Source organism: Hemiscyllium ocellatum, chromosome 6 (genome assembly GCF_020745735.1).
Source record: "Hemiscyllium ocellatum isolate sHemOce1 chromosome 6, sHemOce1.pat.X.cur, whole genome shotgun sequence".
Classification (NCBI taxonomy): Eukaryota; Metazoa; Chordata; class Chondrichthyes; order Orectolobiformes; family Hemiscylliidae; genus Hemiscyllium; species Hemiscyllium ocellatum.
The window spans coordinates 68460170-68482715 of NC_083406.1; the positions used below are offsets into that span (position 1 = coordinate 68460170).

The 22546-nt window shown below is 39.4% G+C and overlaps 1 protein-coding gene across 1 annotated transcript in view; it reads right to left on the reverse strand.

Annotated features, from left to right (window-relative positions):
- Positions 1-4304: 4304 nt before the first annotated feature.
- LOC132816734 (E3 ubiquitin-protein ligase RNF149-like) overlaps positions 4305-22546 on the reverse strand; it is a 40424-nt gene continuing 22182 nt past the window's right edge. Inside the window, exons 6-8 of the mRNA XM_060826640.1 lie at positions 21831-21927; positions 8587-8779; positions 4305-6802 (exon numbers count right to left, since the gene is read on the reverse strand). Coding sequence (XP_060682623.1) covers positions 6732-6802; positions 8587-8779; positions 21831-21927 — 361 coding nt within the window. The 3' untranslated portion in view covers positions 4305-6731. The remainder of the gene's footprint in view (positions 6803-8586; positions 8780-21830; positions 21928-22546) is intronic.

Here is a 22546-nt window from a genome sequence, read left to right on the forward strand (position 1 = left end):
GCAATCAACACTTTTGATTACTGACACTCAGATTTGAGGAAATTTTATGGTGCTGGCCTAACAGTTGAAACTGGTGCAGGGAATCCTTCTGCAAACAATTCACACAGTGATTATGCAAATTTACGGCCACCAGTTTCAATAGTAATGACCCTCCAATATGTCCCAGGATGTGGGCTGAAATGGGATTAGGGAGGGTGGTGTTCATTGCATGCTCGGGCCTATTGAAATTGCTTTGAAGAGGTGAGTAGCAAATATTTACCATGAGAGTGGCCACTATTGGGTTAAACACATACACAGCCTGGAGAAACATTCCTTGTTCTGAGGACAGCCCTCCTTCTGACAGGAGATCTTAACAGTGGCATTAACCCTGTTCTTGTGAATTGGAAGGGAAATTATCTACAAAAGTAGAAGATTTTACTTCAGTGGCTTATGCTCGAAACGTCGAATTCTCTATTCCTGAGATGCTGCCTGGCCTGCTGTGCTTTGACCAGCAACACATTTGCAGCAGGATATTGGAGAGACTATATCTGGATAGTATTAGTTTTCCTACTTTAAGAAGGATACAAATGTGTAGTTGGCAATTCAACGATGGTTTATTAGACTAATATCTTGAATGGTTGAGTTGTCTTATGAGCTAGCCTAGGCTAGTTAGGTCAGACTCTATTTATATTCAGAAGTAAAAGAGGTAACTTCGTTGTCAAGACCTGTCAGGATCTTGTATGTTTCACTGTGCAAATGGAAAGCATGTTTCCTATTGTAGGAGAATCTAAAGGATTTTAAAAATAAGAGGTTGACCATGTGGATGCTGCAAAATACCAGGTTAGCCATTTAGGACTGAAGTGAGAAATTTCTTCACACCAAAGAATTTTTGAATTTTTGTAACTTTCTACCTCCACGAGCCACAGTTGCCCATATTCAAGATGGAGATGAGTGGATTTATGGGTATTATGAGAATATGGAGATTTTATGGAATGGTGAAGTTGAGGTTACACATCAACCATGAATTTATTGAACAATGGAGCAGAATCAATCCATAGCCTATTCCAACTTTTAGCTCTTAAGGCCACATCCCTTTCCATCTCAAGATTTCAACTAAATGTGCCACCTATGTATTTTCCAAATCTACTGTACCACTTCCCAACCTATTCCAGGCTCACATATCTAATTAGCATATGCAATGCCATAGATCAGTTATTGTGGATATTAAAATATCAATTTGAACACTTGAATCATTACGACTACAGTTTTACAATGAAAGTTAATTTAGCTTTGACAAGAAAGATGTGAGTGTGAAACATTATGATAAAAGCTGATTTTAGATTTGTAAAGTTAATTTCTCTCATATGACAGAAAACGTGCAACAAGATTCTGGCTGTTAGACCAATAATGAGAATTACCCAGGAAGCCTCAAATTTAGATGGAAAATTCCTCACTTTCCAGGAACCTGCATGATATCTCTAATTCAGAATTATGCATATTGAACAATTATGTGGTACTTAGATTGCTACGTAGAAAATTTTAGACAGATTAACATCTAGTCTATCAGCTGGGCAACTCTGTCACTGATCAACTCTCCCACATGTCCCCCTTAACTATCCAACAACCCCTTTGATCTGACCAAACTTCAGTCTGTTCTGAGTAAGTGCCGGTCCTGCACTAATTATTCTCACCTCTCCCAGCAATCAGTTGCCCTCCCAACTCTATCATCTACCCTTCTGACTACCCAAACAGCCTTGAAGATAAGCTGACCCAGCTACACATCCAATAGCCAATCCACGTACAAGGTCACCATTCACCAACATTCAAAAACTGGACTGGGGCTTTAACCTAGTATATGGCAGCTAATGCTGTAAGAAGAGGCAGGACTTCTGCAATGATCCTCTTTGCAGATTTGTGTTGGACCTTTTTAAGCATAACTTCAGTTTTCCTGTAGTATTCTGCAATTCCGTATTTGATGAATTTCCAGGATTAATTTTCCTGCTTTCTATTCCTGCTCTTTGCCAAATTATAAGGTGAGTGAAATATGTCTCAGCCTTTTTTTCATTCTACCAATGTAAAAGTGTTTGAATTTGTGGTTTTAAATGCAAGCTGCCACAACCCCCAATATTGTCTTCTGGTGGGAGGTGGAGGGTTAGAAACAAAAACCCAATTGGAGGACAGTTTGAAGACAGCAGGTTAAAGTTCCAATGAGTCATTAATTTAAAAAAAGAACTAGCCTTCATGCTTGCTTTGTTTTTTTGCCTGGTAGTTAGACCTACTTTAAGTAGGGTCACAGGAGAGGGATTGTTGCAGTTGTAATGCCAAGAAAAAAAACAGAAAATTGGTGCAATGTTATTTGATGTTTCTGACTGTATAGGATGAGCTGAAGGGCTAAAAAGTTGAGATTCGACAGCTGCATGACCTTGAAAGAGTCCTGTGATCATTCTGGTTTGTGCCGCAGACAGCACAATCAGGAACTTGTTTTCTATATGATCAAGCTGATTTCTGCTTTTGTTAGTGTATGAGAGAGATATTTTTATTTTAAGAGTTGGACTTTACCTTAGACCTGTATCACGAACGATGCGAAGAACAAACCTAAGCCTCCAGACCAGCTGTCAGTCGAGGGGTCCCTGACAGGTAGAAAGGGTGAGAGACTGACTGACTGCATTTCTTTTCTTTGCTTTGCATTTTATTACTACTAAATAAATATCCATATTTAAGCAAATTGTCGAGTCTTCTCTTAACTACATTTAACAGACTCCAAAAAGAACTGCTAAGATACACTATGATCCCAGACAATATCCTTGAATTAGTGGTTTAGATTATTAGTCACAAGGCCTGGATCAATAACTGGTAGTTTGTGAATTACTTGTTTTAAATTGAACTCAAATCTGGAATAGAACAATTATTATTGTAATAGTAACTGTTAGAGTGCAAAGCCAATGAGATTAAGTGACAAAGATGTCATGGAACAAAAAACAAAAAGGGAGTGGTAATGGCTGTAGTTTAACAAATATTTATCTAATGATAAGTATGCATTGCAGAAGAAGAACTGCTCAGTTCAAATGCAGAAATGTGAAAAACAAAGTTTTATACTGTCACGTGACAAAAAAGACTCAAAATGGACAGTTTATTATCTGAAATTGTTGAGCTTAATGAGAGTTCAGAAGGCTACAAATTGCCTAATTGGAAGGCGAGATGCAGCAAAAAAATGAATTAAAGTGACGAGAAACTGGAAAACTCAGCAAAGTGCTTACAGACAGAGCAAAGCAGTCATCTAATCTGCATTTGGTCTTACTAGTGTAGAAGGCACAACATTGTGAACAGCAAATAGATTATATTGAAGGTATAAAAGTAAACTACTTCTTCCAGGTGTGCGGGAGTGTTGGAAAGGAAAGAGTGGTGATAAAAGGGCAGATGTTACAAAGCCTACACTTGGAAAAGGGACAAGATTTGCTTTTGACTGTAGAGTGAACAAAGTCATCATATAGTGAAGAGTCCCTTCAGAATATTGAAGGGTGTGGGGGAAAATGTATTTTGTGGTGGCATTATGTTGGAAGTGGCAGGAATCGAAGGTGACCTTTTGCATGTGTAAGTTGGTGGGGACAAGAGTAATCCCTATCAGAATGCTGGGAGTGAAGGGAAAGGGTGAGAGCATAAGTGCAGGAAATGTTTTGAAAAAGGGACTGTACACAACAGTGTAGGGGCATTGGGAATCTTTAGATGATGTAAAAAATGGTGTTCTAAAAGGTTGCCTTATCAGAGCAGATGCATTAGAGACAGGGAAACTCAGGCGGCAGATTGCAAGAAAGTGTAAATGAGGTAACAATAATTAATAATGAAAATTGGCAGACAGCCAATCTGGATTTGATCCACATTGGTACATATAGTCAGGTTGACAAAATGGCATAATACAAAAATATAATCAAAACTGTGAAATTCTATGACTCTTCATTCAAACTGCCAAGGTTGGTCAATGTAAGAGTCTTTTCTCCTCCGGTGTTTACAATCCAGTCACAGGATCAAAGTAATTCTCATTCCATTGAAGTAAAAGGCATTTTTCTTTGATAGATCAGTTTATATCATGTTATACATGCTGTTCTCTTATATAGCAATTTTCATAAATGGGGCATTTCTCACTAAAGAGAATTGCGAAACACGGAGTTTCTGAAGTAACAGCACTAAATGTATGAGTAATCTTAGAGATTCCAAGAATAACACATTAAAAAGTGTTGCATGGAGATCAGATTGGTTTTTAATCGAAAGAAAGGTTGATTCACATTTAAAGGTTTTGCTGTAATGAAAACAAAGCAAAGGTCGCTTAAAGTAAAGTTTAATTTAATGTTGTTACAAGTAGCATTTTTGTACTTGTATTTTTATTTCAAAGCTGAACAATGCATTCCTTGCAAAGCAACATGTTACAAACAATTAAAACAAACTACCTATTGCTCTGTCCTTTTTCTGTGGTGTTGAGAAAGGACAGGCAAGAAACAAGATGTACTCCCCACACATCCTTGAATAAAGCTCTAGGATTTAAAATCATATTTTTCACCTTCCAAACTTTACTAGTTTGTGACTCTCATTGAAGTAAATGGGTGAAAAAGACAGGGCTGATCAGTGCAGAAACAGAGAATGAGCAGTAGTGTCCACATGAAACACTAAAGATCCAAAATGGAACACAGTATATAACCAATCCTGATGCTGCAACAGTCATCCACATTTCCCAGAAGTACAATTACAAATGAACATTCAGGGTTGAGAAAGAGATTTTTAATGAAATACTTACATTAGGAAAGGATAGACTTAATTATGATGACAGAATTCTAGCAGAGACACATACTTCAAGACTACACACAGTGAAACTGGGGAAAGTAAGAGGACATCATATCTTATGAAGGAAAGGTAAAATCAGAAAATTAATAGCAATATTGCAGTAGTAAAAAGGTATGGACAGGAGGTTAGAACTTGCACTTGTCCATGATCAATTCAAATCTATACTGCTGAACAATTTGTTTTTGTTTTCAACAGACACTAACTGATAAGTGCAAATCTAGTATAATGTACAACTTATTGCATATGTACAAATTTAAGAGACCCGTGCTTAAAAATTCTTGTATTTACCAATGCTTATTTGCAAAAATCATAATAAATTGATCCTAGAGCTTTTACAGACACGTTTAAGCGGTGCTTTTGACTAGTCACAAGTAAAACAACAGACTGAAGCAAATTCCAATAAAGAAGTTGCAGATGTGTAGACTCTTGCTAAAACTTCCTGACAGTATATTACCATCATAACATATTGATGTCATTTCATTTGTCAATTAGAAAAGCCCTAATATCTTTTCAACTCCTGGCATTTCATTGACTTGATCTGAGCCTCAATTTAAAAAGTAAAGTGCTAGCTAATGATTTATAACTTGGTCTTCAGATTGGAATTTCCTTACAATTCTATAATTTTGCAACATTAATGTAATTATATGTAGTTCATATTGAATAACTGTTTTAACACACTAATTTTGAAATTACTTAGAATGATTTCAGGAGAGTTCCTGAAGTTTTTTTTTTAAAAGTTAATTTTCTTTCATTGCATCATTAAATGATTGAACATGATAAATATTAAAGGTGTATAAATTTTACTCTGTTGGCATAAGGCTCGATGCTTTATTGCTTTTCTTCCACCACACTCAATGAAATACAGTGCAAACATTTCCTCTTTGGCCTGAATTAAAAACATTGCTACTTTTATGACCTGTCATTTTGTATAATGTGGTGACACAGTCATGCAGCAACATCTACTGGAATTAGCTTTAACTGAAAGCTGCATCACTGCTTCATAGTTACACAAAGATTCTTAAGCTTATTCGAATGATTCTTTTTCATGAAATCTTGACTAAATAATTTGTAACACCAGTTTCAGTACATTACTGCAGTTTGGATAATTCAAGATCACAAACTGGGCCTCAAACATATTCTGATTTAATTATATGATGAATATTTTACGACAGCAGTGGTAATCAGAAGTTCAACAGTTTTATTATTCTTCAATATTTTTAGTGCACTTTAATAGAGAATTAATTTTGTTATTATAGATTTATCAAAACAGTTGCAAAAATCAAGTTACTACACAATATCCTTAAAGGAATGATGACTTATAGACAAACCTACTTAGCATGAAAACACTACTAAAAAGATAGAGGACCAAACTAGAACTATACATTACTGCTTCTATATAACATTTACAGATTACCAGTTTCATTAAAATTGTCAATACTGGACAACTAGGTCTAGTACAAGTAACTAGCTCTCTAAACATCTGAATCCTTAACTATTTTTTTCAATGAAAATAATGATATTTGCAAACATATTGTATAGGCTGCAAAGTACAAAGAATAAGATGAAACCAAAATCAATGCACTTGTAACTAAACAATGATCAAAAGTTACAAATTCCAGTTTCAGTAAACATAAAAGTTCAAAGTACGTTTTGTAAAGAGTGGAAGAACAAGAATTTTGCTGTGACTAAGTAGGAGTCCCATGTGTTCTCAAATCAACGTATCCTCTAGAAATCAGTATCTGTTACTTTTAATTTCAACCAAAGTTATTTTATTCAGTTAGAACTGTGATGAGATGAATTAAAAATGCATGATTTGATATTTTGCTGCACTTGATATTTTGAACTATTGTTTTTCCAGAAGAATCCACAAATGGCCCCTCTTGTGCTTTAAATCAAAAATGGATTTTTATCAAAAATATTCATCTGGCATCTGGACATCCAATGGGACAAGACGAACTATCACTATTTCTCTGAATTTCTAAATTCGCTTCTAGAAAAAAAAGAGAAAAGGGAAATCATAAAACTTGAATAAGTCATATAGCCTCAAACTTTTAAAAAGAGCTCATCACATACTGGCTCAGATTCTGCAGTCAATGGCAAAGTGCAGATTTGACACTGAGAATTAATTAAATTTTGCAGACTCTTATCAGAATTTCATCTCTATCACTATGATAGCATTGCAACTGATCCAGTTTCCTGTATTGATATTTAGAGCACGGAGCAGCAGTGTGTCATCAGGATGCCCAAAAGTCAATCCTATTAAAAGGATTTTCAAGCACATGCAAACAAAAAGCTGAAAGAGCTAAAATAAAATCAGTTTTAAAAAAGTGTTTACATAAAGCAAATTAAAGATTAAGAAACACACGTGTGGTGAAGGTAGTAGTTAAGGTATTCTAAGAAAACCATTTTTAAAAGTTTTTAAAAGTAATTTAGCTTAAAAATATACTATAATCGCTCAAGGAATATTAAATCTTCATTTTCAGAGCCAATTCTGTTGTTCATCAAGTTCTATTGTTTAGATCACTATTCGAAACCCAGTTACAGCTTAATGAACAAAGTGTAACTTTTTAAAAAGGGGTTTCAAATGGTGATGAGGTTGAAAGGTGAAATACTTCATCTCACTGGCTTACAGCTCTGGAAGAAGACTCCAGTGACAGACAACAATTTTCAGGTTTTTGTGCTCCTGACATCATGGTAAAGGCCAGGTAGTGCCTGATAACTGGCTTTTAAATTAACTGCTTGATGCTTGTGGGCAGGTAACCATTCCAGGTATAAATCAGCCTCTAGCAGAATGGATGGAGCAAACATTGACTGTGCCACCTGCTGCTGTCGTCACGGTGAAAATTCTGTCCTTTTAGTCAATTAACACTTAATTTAAAATATGCCCTTCAGTATCCAGGAGAAGTTTAATGTTGCCTATATTCATAAAAGTCATGTGTTCACCTGCTTTTGTTTCCTAATTATATTGTTTTACTCAAATTGATAAATATCAATGTAAAAACTTCGCTTTAAAAAGTGACACTGATAGTGGGTTAAAGTTTGGCCAGAGGATAAATTTTATACCCTCCTGTTTTGCTTCTAACTATATTAGGACTCCAGTTTTAACTAAAGTTCATTTTTATGTTTGCTATTACATAATAAAGGAGAAAGAAGTAATGGATCCAATTTTGATCTTTCTACTGACATTCCTTCATATTGAATTACAAGCTCATCACTTTTGTCCTTTTAACCTAATTGCTATCTATGTCGTCACAACTTTGAGCTTATCAACAAGCTTCCTTCAACATACACATGACGTTTGGGTAAAACAGGTAACATTGGGAAGTGGGAGTTTCCAAAATTACCACAAAGGGTAAATATTAACTATGCATTAAGTTGATTATTTCCTGGATTACATCAAAGACCCAGAATCTGCACAAGATACATTTTTAACACATTCTGAATGGGTGATTCAAGACAATAGGTCATCACATGTCTGTACCCAAAGTTGAACTTAATTGCTGAATTCTGAAAAAAAGTCTATTCAGTATTTCCCCAACAGTACACCCAGCTGGGAAACACAAGAGTAAACAAATTTGGACTGTAGATCTGAGCAAGTATAAGATAAGATATGAAGTCTTAGCTAGTGGCAGACCTAGACATCAGGTTACAGCTACCTCCAGCAACCACCAGCACAGTATCTTCCAGGTCAACTTTCACATCTCAACACCAGACACTGGCCTCACCTCAAGGTGAACTTTATTGGACTCAATGTCATTGAATAATGATCCTTACCAATTAAAGCTGCAGCTTCATCCTCTTCCATTAGTCTGTCATCATGCTGTAATGACTCAAAGGTTGAGGAGTTTGGGAAGGTACTTGTTTCAGCTCCTGCACCTTCTTGTAAAGCACCACTTGAATTACCAACTGGGATACTGTCAGGCACAGTTTCTGGTATAACTACTTCAACATTTTCATGAGTATCTACCTACATAAACAACAAAGACACAAATGGAAACAATAAAGACATTAACAAAAAAATTTAATATAAGAAAAACACCCCACAGCAATTCAAAGACTCGGTCAAAAACAAAACAGTCGAAAAGAGGAGAGTCGAGGACAGGTAAACAAATGTTTGGTCCAAGTGTACTTTTAGGAAGATCGTTAGAGAGAAAAAAAATGGAGAAACAAAAAAGAGATTTAAGGAGGAAATCACACAGTAAGGTACATATGTGGGTGATCGCTAATTGTGCAAAGATGAAGCATAGAGAGGAGCATATAAGTGAGGAAAATAAAGATACCAAGGATAGAAGTTTAGGGACTCTTGGATCTCAATGCCAGAGATACTGCAAATATGTTCAAATAGCAGAACGATCAGATAGTCAAGAATGGTCATACCAGACTGAAAAATATAGTATATAGTCATTGGAGTTAGTTGGTGTGGATCACTCGGCCAAAAGGCTAAAGTGAAGTCCAGATGTTGGGTGGACGGATAGTGCACATAATTACAGACAATACAAAATTGCAAGGTAACGTTGGAAGGGCAGAAACTGAATTGAATGAGATTAAAATAGGGAGCTGGAAGGAAAAATAAACAGTCAATGGCAATAGTATTACAGTCAAGGACTTCAAAACATTGAAACATTGGGCAAAAGGACAGTAGCTCGAGAGGAGGAAGAGAAGATGTTTGAAGGATGGCTGATACAGAAAGCTCCAAGTAAGTAGGTCGAGCTATTTCAAATGTCAGTTCAAAAGAGACATGTGGCCAAATTAGTGGAAATAGAGTTAAGGGTGCAGAAACATAAGTACATAGGGAAGAGTAGGTATTTCCAGCTGGTTCTGCCATTCATAATAATTACCGATTTCCAACATCAACAACATCTCCCCACATTAGTCTCATATGCTTCAAACTCCAGTACTCAAAAGATTTATCCATTTCTTACCTTAAATACAGTCAACATCTGAGTATCCAGCTTTCTGGAGGACAGGCATGCAAATATTCTAATCAGGAACCTAACTTGAACATTCACTAGCTGACAATATGCCATTGGAGCAGACTAACTCCCAACCTGCAAGGCCTAGCATCACCTGGGCTGTTTGGACAGGTCCTAATGTGACGTAGGAAACTGGTATGTTGAGGATTGCCATGAAGATGCTGTTGCCACTGGTAGCCCCTCTGAAAGCACACTGTACCAGATTAGAAGGGCCCAAACCACCCTATCCTACCATAAAACAATAGGGTGGCTTCCAAGCCTCAGCAAGTGATCTCCTAAAATGTCACAGAATCCACACCTAACTGGGCAACATTTTGGCAAATAGAGTAATATATGGAAAACTATGAAGTTGTTCAAAAGAACAGAATATTTTTTAAATGGAGAAAAACTGCAGAATGCTGCAACACAAAAGGCCTTTGGGGTACTTGCGCATGAAACACAGACAGCTAGTAAACAGGTGCAGCAGTAATTAGGAAAGCTAATGAAAGGTTGGCCCTTATTTGAAGAGGAGAGAGTGAGGACTGCAGATGCAGGAGTCAAGAATTCCTGATGAAGGGCTTATGCTCGAAACATCAACTCTCCTACTCCTCAGATGTTGCCTGACTGGCTGTGTTTTACCAGCACCACATTGTTTTACCCTAATTTCAAGAAGGTTGGAATATTCAAGCAGGAAGGTAGGAAAGATAACATTTCATTGGAAGGAATTCGAGAAGGCTTACTAGGATGAACCCAGGTATGGAGGGCTTGACCTCTGATCAAAGGGTAAGCAGATAGGGACTCGACTCACTAGAGTTTAAAATAAATGAAAGGTGATCTTATTGAAGCATACAGGATGCTAAGGAGCTTGACAGGGTAAATGCTGAGAGATTGTTTGCCCTCATGGGAAGGTCCAGGACCAGAGGGCTGTCTCAGAATTAAGAGATGCCAATTTAAGACTCAGATGAGGTGGTTTCCTTCTCTCATAGGAATGAGTATTTTTGGAGCTCCTCGCCAGAGAGCTGCAGGGGCAGAGTCCTCCTATATATTAAAGACGGAGATATATACCTCTGATAGTGATGGCTAGCACAAGGGACATAGCTTTAAACGGAGGGGTGACAGATATTGAACAGATGTCAAAGATAGTTTCTTTACTCAGTCGTAAGGACTCGCCAACTTTAATGGCATTTAAATGGTCATTGGATAAACATAATGGATGAAAATGGAATAGTGTAAGATAGATGGGCCGCAGATTGGTTCCACAGGTCAGCACATCATTGATGGCCGAAGGGCCTGTACTGTGCTGTAATGTTCTATGTTTTATAGTTAAGACTTTTGATTAGTGCAGGGTCAAGGGATATGGAATGAAAATGCAGAAAAGTGGACATACTGAATGGTGGAGCAGGCTTGAAGGATCAAACAGCCTACTCCTGTTCCTATTTCTAATGGTCGTATGCAGCTAGTAAAAAGGTTAGTGGTAACAGAGAAATGTTGTTAATTGGTCAACTAAATAGTTCAATTAGTCCACTGATCCAAAACTCTCTCTCTCTCTCTCTCTCTCTCCCGTCACTAGTAAAAGGCTATGACTTATATAAATGCTGCCTCTATGGAGCACCAGCAGCACACATACACAAAAGCAGGCACCATTCACATGCGACAGAAGCAGTTGCCCATTCAGGGTAAACCCAGACCAATAGTTTCTTATTCTGGGTCTAAGGCCTCCCTGTCCACACTGCTACCTCTGTTCTCCACCTGCAGTGGACCACATCTCTCAGACTGCAAAGTCAAAATGAATGATTTCTGAATTACAACTCCACATTAAGACTATGACTGGAATAGAGTGGTGCTGGAAAAGCACAGCAGTTCAGGCAGCATCCGAGCAGTAGGAAAATCAACGTCGATTTTCCTGCTCCTCGGATGCTGCCTGAACTGCTGTGCTTTTCCAGCACCACTCTATTCCAGAATCTGGTTTCCAGCATCCACAGTCATTATTTTTACCTCTTAAGACTATGACTAGCACATGTTCCATTTAGAAGTTGCTAATCCACCTGAAACACGTGTCTCCTGTCATGAAAACAGGGCACATTCGATTTCAGCATAAATTCAAGGTAAGAGCCTTGCTAGCTAAAGGCTGAGACAGCACAGCGGATTGATGGTTGCTTCTGAAAACTAATTAATGAAGTTGGGGCAGTATACAAATACATTTGCACCAATGTCCAATAGAAAATTGTTACATCAGCAGCATGTGTTTGGCCTCATCTCAAAGCATGTCATGGAGTGCTGACATCACCAGTCCCATGCATTGGCAGCCATCTGGAATAATCAGCCCACAGGTAAAATGCCATAGTGACAGGACAACAACTTCTGCACTCCGCCCTGCCTTCCTTCCCTATATTATGGGAACTCCTGCATCCCAACCCAAACCTAGGGGTCTGATGAATAGGTGTTGGGTCACTAATGCCCTGCACAACTGTGGTGAAATGTCTTCACTCCTAACCTGAAGTCCATTTTACCTGAATATTAAAACTCCACGATACATCTCCCCAAGTCCATCTGAACACAGATTTTGCATCAATATGATTAAAAAAAGAATTGTTTCATTTTTCCTACCTTGGAATACAACGTAACAAATTATTTACATCTGCCATGGTCTTGCAAACAAATGTAATCTGTTCTGCTCATTACTAATAAATTTAATTTGCCTAGTTTACATGGCGATTAATATTTCCCATGACTTGTATTACCTTAGTTACATACATTTCTAGTTTGCAGATTTCTTGCCTGCCGTACACCACCATTACTGTCAGCATGCTTAGAAAATATTGCTGAAAATTATTTATATGTCTTGCTGTTTTTCAGCTCCACCCAAATTGAATTTTCTTCTTGAATTTCTGATCTCCGTCCCTCTCTATCAGGCTGCTACTCCTTTTCCATTTTGCCCATCTCTTCTGAAATATATCTTTTCATATCTAGTTCTTAAAACTTTGAAACCAGGTCTCCATAACAGCCCAATAGGCCAAAGCAAATGATTTCCCATCTGTGCCACTAATTCAAGTAACCTGTAAGTGAGACAGGTAGGGGGATTCTGAGTTCAGGAGTGGAGGAGTCCTCAGCTCTTGACCTGGTCCAACAGGTATGAGATTCTTGCTCCCTGTACAGATGAGGGAAAGGGCTGTGAACAGGATAAGCCAGCTGACCACAGCACTATTCAAGAGGAGGGAGCAAAAAGACAAGTAGTTGTTATAGGGGATTCTATAATTCGGGAGTCCCACAGGGTGTGTTGCCTGCCCTATGTCAGGGTGCAGGACATCTCCAACTGGCTTGAAAGGATATTGGAGCAGGAGGGAGAAGATCCAGTTGTTATGGTCCACGTTGGCACTAACAACATAGGCATGGCGAGGAAGGAGGACCTGTTTGGGGATGATCAAGCACTAGGAGGGAAATTGAAGACCAGGACCTTGAGGGTCATAATCTCAGGATTACTGCCCAAGCCAGGTGCTGATTGGCATAGGGATAAGAAAATTAGGGAAGTAAACATGTGGCTAAGAGATTGGTGTGGGAAAGAGGGATTCCATTTCATGGGACATTGGCATCAGTTTTAGAACCAGGGAGATCTGTATCGATGGGACGGTCTCCACCTGAACCAATCTGGAACCAGTGTTCTGGTGAAAAGGATAAATAAGGTGGTCAGTAGGACTTTAAACTTGTGAGTCGAGGGAAGGGAAAGGGAAAGCAACAGGGAGTATGGAGTCAAGTAGAAAGATAAGCAGCTGGTTAGCCAGTGTACAGGGCTTAAGTTCAAGACATTCTAGGAATGAAGCAAAAAGGAAGCATAGCTTAGGACATATTACGAGAAATGTTGGAAATCATGAGGATAAGAAAACGAGCATTAAGGTACTTTACTTGAAAGCTCTTGTATTCGTAACAAAGTAGATGAATTAACAGCAAGAATCATCATGAATGATTATGATGTGTTCGGCATCACAGAGACGTGGTTGCGGGGGTTCAGAGCTGGCAGTTGAACATCCAAGGATTTACAACTTATTGAAAAGACAGGGAGGTGGGCAGAGGGGGTGAGGTTGCTTTGTTAGTAAAGAATGAAATTAAATCTATGGCACTGAATGACATTGGGACAAATGATGTGGAGTCTGTGTGGGGGGAGTTGAGGTAGCACAAAGGCAAAAAAAAAAACCATAATGGGAGTTACGTACAGACCTCCCAGCAGTGGTCAGGACCAGGGGCGCGAGATGTACCAAGAAATAGATAGGGCATGTCAGAAAGGCAAGGTCACGGTGTTCATGGGGAACTTCAATATGCAGGTGGACTGGGTAAATAATGTTACCGATGAATCCAAAGAAAGGGAATTCATAGAATGTTTACAGGATGGCTTTTTGAAACAGCTTGTGATGGAACCCACAAGGTAGCAGGCTGTTCTGGACTTAGTACTATGTGATGAGCCAGACTTTATAAAAGATCTTAAAGTTAGGGAACACTTAGGAGGCAGCGATCATAATATGGTAGAGTTCAGTCTGCAGTTTGAAAAAGAGTAGGCAAACTCAGATGTAATGGTGTTACAGTTAAATAAAGGTAATTACAGGGGCATGAGAGAGGAACTGATGAATATCGATTGGAAGCAGAGCCTCGTGGAGAAGACAGTAGAAAACAATGGCAGGATTTTCTGGGTGTAATTGAGGACATAATGCAGAGGTTCATCCAAAAGAAAAGGGAAAGATTATCGGGGGGCACGGCAGATTTAGACACCATGGCTGACAAAGCAAGTCAGGAAATGTATCAAAGAAAAAGAGAGGACTTATAAAGTGGCCAAGAGCACTGGGAAATCAGAAGGTTGGGAAGACTACAAAAACAAACAGAGGATAACAGAGAGAAATAAGGAAGGAGAGGATCGAATATGAAGGTAGACTAGCCAGTATTATTAGAAATGATGGTAAAATGACATCAAAATTGGAGGTGTAGTGGACAGCAAAGAAGGTTACCTCAGATTACAATGGGATCTTAATCAGATGAAGTTTAATTCAGATAAATGCGAGGTGCTGCATTTTGAGAAAGCAAATCTTAGCAGGACTTATACACTTAATGGTAAGGACCTAGGGAGTGTTGCTGAACAAAGAGACCATGGAGTGCAGGTTCACAGCTCCTTGAAATTAGAGTCGCAGGTAGATAGGAGAATGAAGAAGGCGTTTGTATGCTTTCCTTTATTGGTCAGAGTATTGAGTACAGGAGTTGGGAGGTCATGTTGCAGCTGTACAGGACATTGGTTAGGCCACTGTTGGAATTTTGTGTAAAATTCTGGTCTTCTTCCTATCGGAAATATTTTGTGAAACTTGAAAGGGTTCAGAAAAAATATTTATCAGGATCTGCCAGGGTTGGAGGATTTGAGCTACAGGGAGATGTTGACTAGGCTAGGGCTGTTTTTCTTAGAGCGTTGGAGGCTGAGGGGTTACCTTATAGAGGTTTATAAAATCATGAAGGGCATAGATAGGATAAATAGACAAAGTCTTTTCCCCAGTCCAGATGTAATCGGCATAGATGTAGGGTGAGAGGGGAAAGATATAAAAGAGACCTAAAAGGGGCAACTTTTTCACTCAGAGGGTGGTACGTGTATGGAATGAGCTGCCAGAGGAAATGGTGGAGGCTAGTACGATTGCAACATTCTAAAAGCATTTGAATGAGTATATGAATAGGAAGGGTTTGGGGGGATATGGACCAGATACTGGCAGATGGGACTAGATTGGGTTGGATATCTGGTTGGCATGAACCAGTGGGACTGAAGGGTCTGTTTCCAATCTGTACATCTCTATGACTATGACTCTAAACATTTCTTTCAATACATAAGAAACAGCTGTTCACTTTATATATTAATGATCTGGGTAAAGGGACTTGGGGCATTCTGGCAAAGTTTGTCGATGATACGAAGTTAGATGGACAGGCAGGTCGTTCTGAGTAGGTGAGGAGGTGCTGAAAGATTTAGACAATTTAGTAGAGTGGTCCAGGAAATGGCTGATGAAATTCAATGTGAGCAAATGCAAGGTCTTGCACTTTGTATAAACAAAAGCAGGCATGGACTATTTTATAAACAGTGAGAAGATTCCTAAAGCCAAAGTACAAAGGGATCTGGGAGTGCTGGTCCACGATTTTCTAAAGGTTAACTTGCAGGTTGAGTCCTCGATTAAGAAAGCGAATGTAATGTTGTTATTTATCTCAAGAGGGTTGGAATATAAAAACAGCAATGTGCTTCTGAGACTTTATAAAGCTCTAGTTAGGCCCCATTTAGAATACTGTCTAATTTTGGGCCCCACACCTCAGGAAGGACATACTGCCACTGCACCGTGTCCAGAGTAGATTCACACAGATGATCCCTGGAATAGTAGGCCTAACATACGATGAACAGCTGAGGATCCTGGGATTGTATTCATTAGAATATAGAAGGTTGAGGGGCAAACTAATAGAAACTTACAAGATAATGCATCACTTAGAAAGGGTGGACACTGGGAAGTTGTTTCCATTAGGCAGTGAGACTAGGACCCGTGGGCACGGCCTTAAAATTAGAGGGGCTCAATTTAGAATGGAAATGAGAGGACATTTCTTCAGCCATTGTCATGGAGTGCAGTGGAGGCCGGGACATTAAATGTCTTCTAGGCAGAGATTGATAAATTCTTGATTTCACAAGGAATTGAGGGCTACTGGGAGAATACGCCCATCAGCCATGATTAAATGGCAGAGTGGACTCAATGGGCTGAATGGCCTTACTTCCACTCCTATGTCTTTTGGTCTTATAATCTTTGAAACCTTGCTTTCTCGTTTGGACCGTAGCTCCTTAAATTCTCACAGCAAAACATAATTCCCAGTTCCCTGTATACAGTTGTTTCCTATACCAAAACACACTGGATGTTTTTCTGCTTCTTCTCCAGCAGATGCCTTTTACCCTTTGAAAAGGAAGTGTGTAATGAAGACCTTCCAATCGTCAAAACAGTGGGAGAAAGGGGCAGATATGAAGAAATTAAGGGAACACTCCTGAATATGGGTGAAAAAAAATACGTTTTAGAGAAGAGAAAAGGGCACTGAACGTAAGGAAGAGAAAGCAAGGAAAGCCACAGTGGAAACTGTTCCTTTGTGATCTACAAAATTCTTTGACCTGTGTCTCCAAAGGTTCCTCTTTGATGACATCACCCATGGAACTGATCTATTTCAACCAGTTGTAATCAAAAATGATAATTGATGTCCTACTACATATTTAATGAGCTTGTCACATAAGGCTGCAGAAGGATTTGATGGTTGGATAGGTGGTAACTTTATTCCCTAGATAATACCAATCTCATTGAAATCATTACTGCACCATTAGCTCCAGACAAATGTAGTAAAGTCAGTGCTAAGGACTCAAACCACATACCCTCCACAGTGTGTTCAACTGTCCACAGAGCCTGCCTGTAGTGGAGGCAGTTGCCACATGTCCTGGTCTGCCAGCAACACCAACCCCTTTCCCAATCTTTTACAATTTCAGCATGCCATAGTATCCATTAAAATTATTCCACAAAAGTTATGGAGTCAGAGTCATGCAGTACAAAAATAGACCCTTTGGTCCAACCAGTCCATGCCAAACATAATCCCAAACTAAACTTGTCCCACCTGCCTGCTCCTTGTGGATATCCCTCCAAACCTTTCCCATTCATGTACTTCTCCAAATGTCTTTTAAACATTGTAATTGTACATACATCCACCACTTCCTCAGGAAGTTCATTCCTGATATGAACCACCCTGTGTAAATAATTTGCTCCTCGTGTCTTTTTTAAATATTAAATATCTCACCTTAAAAATGTACCCAGAGTTTTGAAATCCCCCATCCTCGGGAAAAGACAACCATTAACCATTTTATAACACTTCTACAAGGTTACCTCTCATCCTCCTACACTTTGTTGGAGGTCCCAGACCCCATCTTTCTCTGGCGCAGTTATAGGTGAGCAGGCTACATACACAGAAATGATGATGAAAAACAGAGCCTCAAATAGTCAGAGAAATCCGCAAGTTATTTCAGTTAGGTAAAGTTAAGTTGACTGGTTGCTGTCTTTTTATGTCATGATCCAAGTTTGAATCTAACTAAGATGATGAAAAGTCTCCATTCTCTAATGTTTGCAAAAGGTACCTACTTATTTGAAATATTTACAATTAGATGCATTTAAACACCATGTTATTTTGCATCCACCTGGATCTGCTGGATTTAATGGCCACTGTAGTGAGCCCATCCAGGCTGGCAACACCACTATACCTATTCCTGTATGGCCTGCTACAATTAACAGTCAATTAGACAATTATCTGGATAGTGTGTGGACAGTGTCAGGGTTCCTGGGTTTGGAAATCCCACTTCCAGAAGCTGCTGGCCAAAGGCAGGTCTTGACCCTTTCCACTTAGCACCCTAACTAGGGAATCAGGAAAATGTCAGGATCTTCATCCCAAGGCCTCACTGCCTTATTACCAAGACCTCAGCTTGCTCCCAAAGTGAACTGCGCCCAATGTATCTAGCTTCTGGCATACTTAGTTATAGAGATGTACTTCATGGAATCAGACTCTTCGGTCCAACTCATCCACTTCGCAACCTAATCTTGTCCCATTTGCAAGCACTTGGCCCGTATCCCTTTAAACCCTTCCAATTCATATACCCATCCAGATGCCTTTTAAATGCTGACACACACTTTTCAATTGTGAATCCGCAAATTTCAAATTGCGGCTACAAACTTGGTCAGTATGGGGATTGAACCCATGCTGTAATTGTATCAACCTTCACTACTTCCTCTGGCAGCTCATTCCATACATGCATCATCCACCGTGTGAAAATGTTGCCCCCTAGGTCCCTTTTATATTTTTCCCCTCTTACCCTAAACTATGATTTTATAAACCTCTGTAAAAGGTCACCCTTGAGATTGTGGTGCTTGAAAAGCCCAGCAGGTCAGGCAGCATCCGTGGAGCAGGAGAATCGACGTTTCAGGCATAAGCCCTTTATCATTCCTGAAGAGGAGTTTATGGCCGAAATGTTGATTCTTTTGCTCCTCAGATGCTGCCTGACCTGCTGGGCTTTTCCAACACCACACTTTCAACTCTGATCTCCAGCATCTGCAGTCCTTACCTTCTCATCTACAAAGGTCACCCCTCAGCCTCTGACGTTAGAGGGAAAATAGCCCCAGCCTATTCAGCCTCTCCTTGTATTTCAAATTCTCCAAGGAGAAAGTGAGGTCTGCAGATGCTGGAGATCAGAGCTGAAAATGTGTTGCTGGAAAAACGCAGTAGGTCAGGCAGCATCCAAGGAACAGGAGATTCGACGTTTCGGGCATAAGCCCTTCCCGAAGAAGGGCTTATGCCCGAAACATCGAATCTCCTGTTCCTTGGATGCTGTCTGACCTGCTGCGCCTTTCAAATTCTCCAACCCTGGCAACATCCTTGTAAATCTTTTCTGAACCCTTTCAAGTTTCACAACATCCTTCTAATAGAATTGCACACAATATTCCAAAATTGTCCTAACCAATGTCATGTATAGCTGCAACATGACCTCCCAACTTCTATACTCAATACTCTGACCAATAAAGGAAAGCATACCAAACACCAACTTCACTATCCTAGCTATCTGCGACTCAATTTCCAAAGAACTATGAACCTACACTCCAATGTCTCTTTGCTCAACAACACTCCCTGGAACTTAGTGTAGAGGTCCTACTCTGATTTGCCTTTCCAAAATGCAGCATCTTACATTTATCTAAATTAAACTCCATCTGCCACTCCCCAGCCCATTAGCCCATCTGATCAAGTTCCCGTTGTACTTTGAGGTAACCTTTTTCCCTTCCACTACACCTCTAGTTTTAGTATCATCTGCAAACTTACCAGCTATACCTCCTATGTTCACATCCAAATCGTTTCAGAGCAACACTGTAGAGTACGAAACATCTCTACCACGTATTAAGACAAGAACCAATATAAATATTGAAAAACAAAATGGATGATTGTAACACATGAGTTAGGCACACAAGTGTATGAAGATTCCAAAGAGGTTTCACCAACATTATACTGATATAAACATTCATGAAAAAGCTTAACTCTCAAAACCAAACTGTTCACTACAGACAACTGAAGCCTAATGCTCCAGAAACACCAGAAAACTGTCAACAGCACAATTCCTCTTGGAGGTAGATAGAAGCATTAGTTGTACAACAATGCAGTGATGCTGCCTGGGTGCCGCAGAAGCAATGGACAGAAGTAGTCCCCCTCAACTATAGAAGCCAAGTTACACTGGCAGACCAAGAAGTAGATCCTCTTCTCATGAAGGAGCTTCTGTGGAAAAATTTGGATGCTGTCAGACTCCAGTAGTTGTACACCTGCTCCCATTGCTAATTATCCATATCCCAGAAACCTTGGATTGTCCTATTCACGACTCTTGCTTTTTTCACACTGCAGCTAATCTTTAAAAGGCTCCAGTTTCTTCCAGTCTTTCTCTCCTTTGGAGTCTTTCACAGAACTGCCTCCTCCATCCTGCACTCAGGATCTCAGGCTCTACCCCACAAGCTGTTGAGGCCACCACTACTTGCCCCAGAAAGGACCCATAGGACCTGACCAATTCCTCTGCTGCCTAGCACTCTCCCAACTTATTGCAGTCTACTGGCAGTGATCCTCAAAGACTGAGCGCTCCACAGAAGTTGGGGCCTGACATCTAGAATCTGACTAAACTCAGATGATAACTTCCCCATTACATTCATTTAAATATGCTGTACAAGCAGAATTATCTGTGTCTTCATGACGCTACAAATTTTCCAGTGAGTGGCTCAGCCACACAGATAGGAAGAGAAGTTGCTACAGCCCTCTGGGTTAGAGAAAAGAAATTCAGTCAGAATCTCCCCTTCAGATCACAAGCTAGTGTCTCTGCTAGAAATAGATGCTTTATGCAGCATTCCTTTTGAGCCCCAAGAATCCTTAACCCTAATAAGTAGAAAATGTCCAGGATAGGCATGACATTAACAAAAACTGACAAGAGAAAAACAATTGTTCATAAAATTTGACAAATACTCCCAACTGTTTTGGGAATTATGCAGTGCACTTACTGGTAATATACAACAACATGTTCAATGAGGAAAAAGTTTATTTTTATATCCCATCTTTTATATCTTCAGGACAACATAAAGCATTTAAAGTCAGGACATACTTCTGAAATATAGGCACTGCAGTAATGTGGACAAACAGCAAATGGAAAAGATAAGTTGTTTTGGTTGTGGTTGCGTGATGAATGTTTATCAGGACACAATGGAAACTCCCCTGTTCTTCCTTCTCTCATACTGCCAAGGGATCTATTAAAACCACCTGTGCAGGCCAATGCTTAACATTTCATCTGAAAGACAGCACCACTTATGCAGCACTTCTTTAGAAATGAGATGAATCATCAGCTGATAATATGTTCTGCTTTCTGGAGTGAAGCTTAAATCTATAGTGACAAGACTGGGAGGTAAGAGTCTTACCATAGAGCAAAGGACAATACTTAGAGTCATAGAGATGTACAGCATGGAAACAGACCCATCGATCCAACTTGCTCATGTTAACCTAATATCCTAACCTAATCTAGACCTTTTGCCAGCATCCGGCCCTTATCCCACTAAACCCTTCCTATTCATATACCAATCTAGATGACTTTTAAATGCTGTAATTATACCAGACTCCAGCACTTCCTCTAGCAGCTCATTCCATACTCGCACCACCCTCTGTGTGAAAAGGTTGCCCCTCTCACCCTAAACCCATGCTCTCTAATTTTGGACTCCCCCACCCCAGGGAAAAGACCTTGTCTATTTATCCTATCCATGCCCCTCATGATTTTATAAACCTCTATGGAGTCACCCCTCAGCCTCCAATGCTCCAGGAAAGGTAGCCCCAGCCTATTCAGCCTCTCCCTATAGCTCAAACCCTCCAACACAGGCAACATCCTTTGAAACAGATTTAATATATTCTGCTAACTACACACTTCTTTTAACATTATACCAATTAAATAACTTAGTACTTCACCCAATTATTTCTTCCATCACTTACCATAAAGCCAAGTGCTTTAATGACATCAAGTTTACACATTGGACAGGTTCGATGCTCAAGAAGCCATGGATCGATACATATTCTATGGAATACATGCCTAAAGAACAATACAAATCATAAGCAAATTGTTGTAGCCACATGAAGCAGTTGCAAACCACAGCTAGCCAAATTATTTCTTGCTGGTCACGTTTTCCGAGATTGGTTTAGAAGTATGGTATCAATTCAATCTCGATTAAATTCTTGTAAGCTGGAGGCAAAGAATGTACGACTATCTAAGAATGTACAACTTCTGTTGCAGTGATGTTGATATTTGCACCAAATGCTAAGACATAATAGTTTCCAATGAGTTTTCAAAGAGTGAATGTAACTTATAATGGTAAATGAATCTAAGCACAGATCAGATCCAAAAATATTTTAATTGTCGCTTAATTGAGTAGCACAAAAAAGCATTAACTTGATTTTCATTCTACTATTTAGTATAAAAATAATTACCATATGCAGTTTTGGTGTTCTTAACGTCAGTACATACTTGCCACAGGGAGAGTCAAGGGGTGGTTCATGGAGTTAAAGGATTGTCCCATGAGGGAAAACAGAGTGGACTAGACCTATATTCCCTGAAGTTTAGGAGATAGTGATTTAATTTACGTATCTAAAATTCTTCTGTTTGACAAGTACTTCCATTGTTTGAGGAACCGACACACAGAAGATGAGGGGAT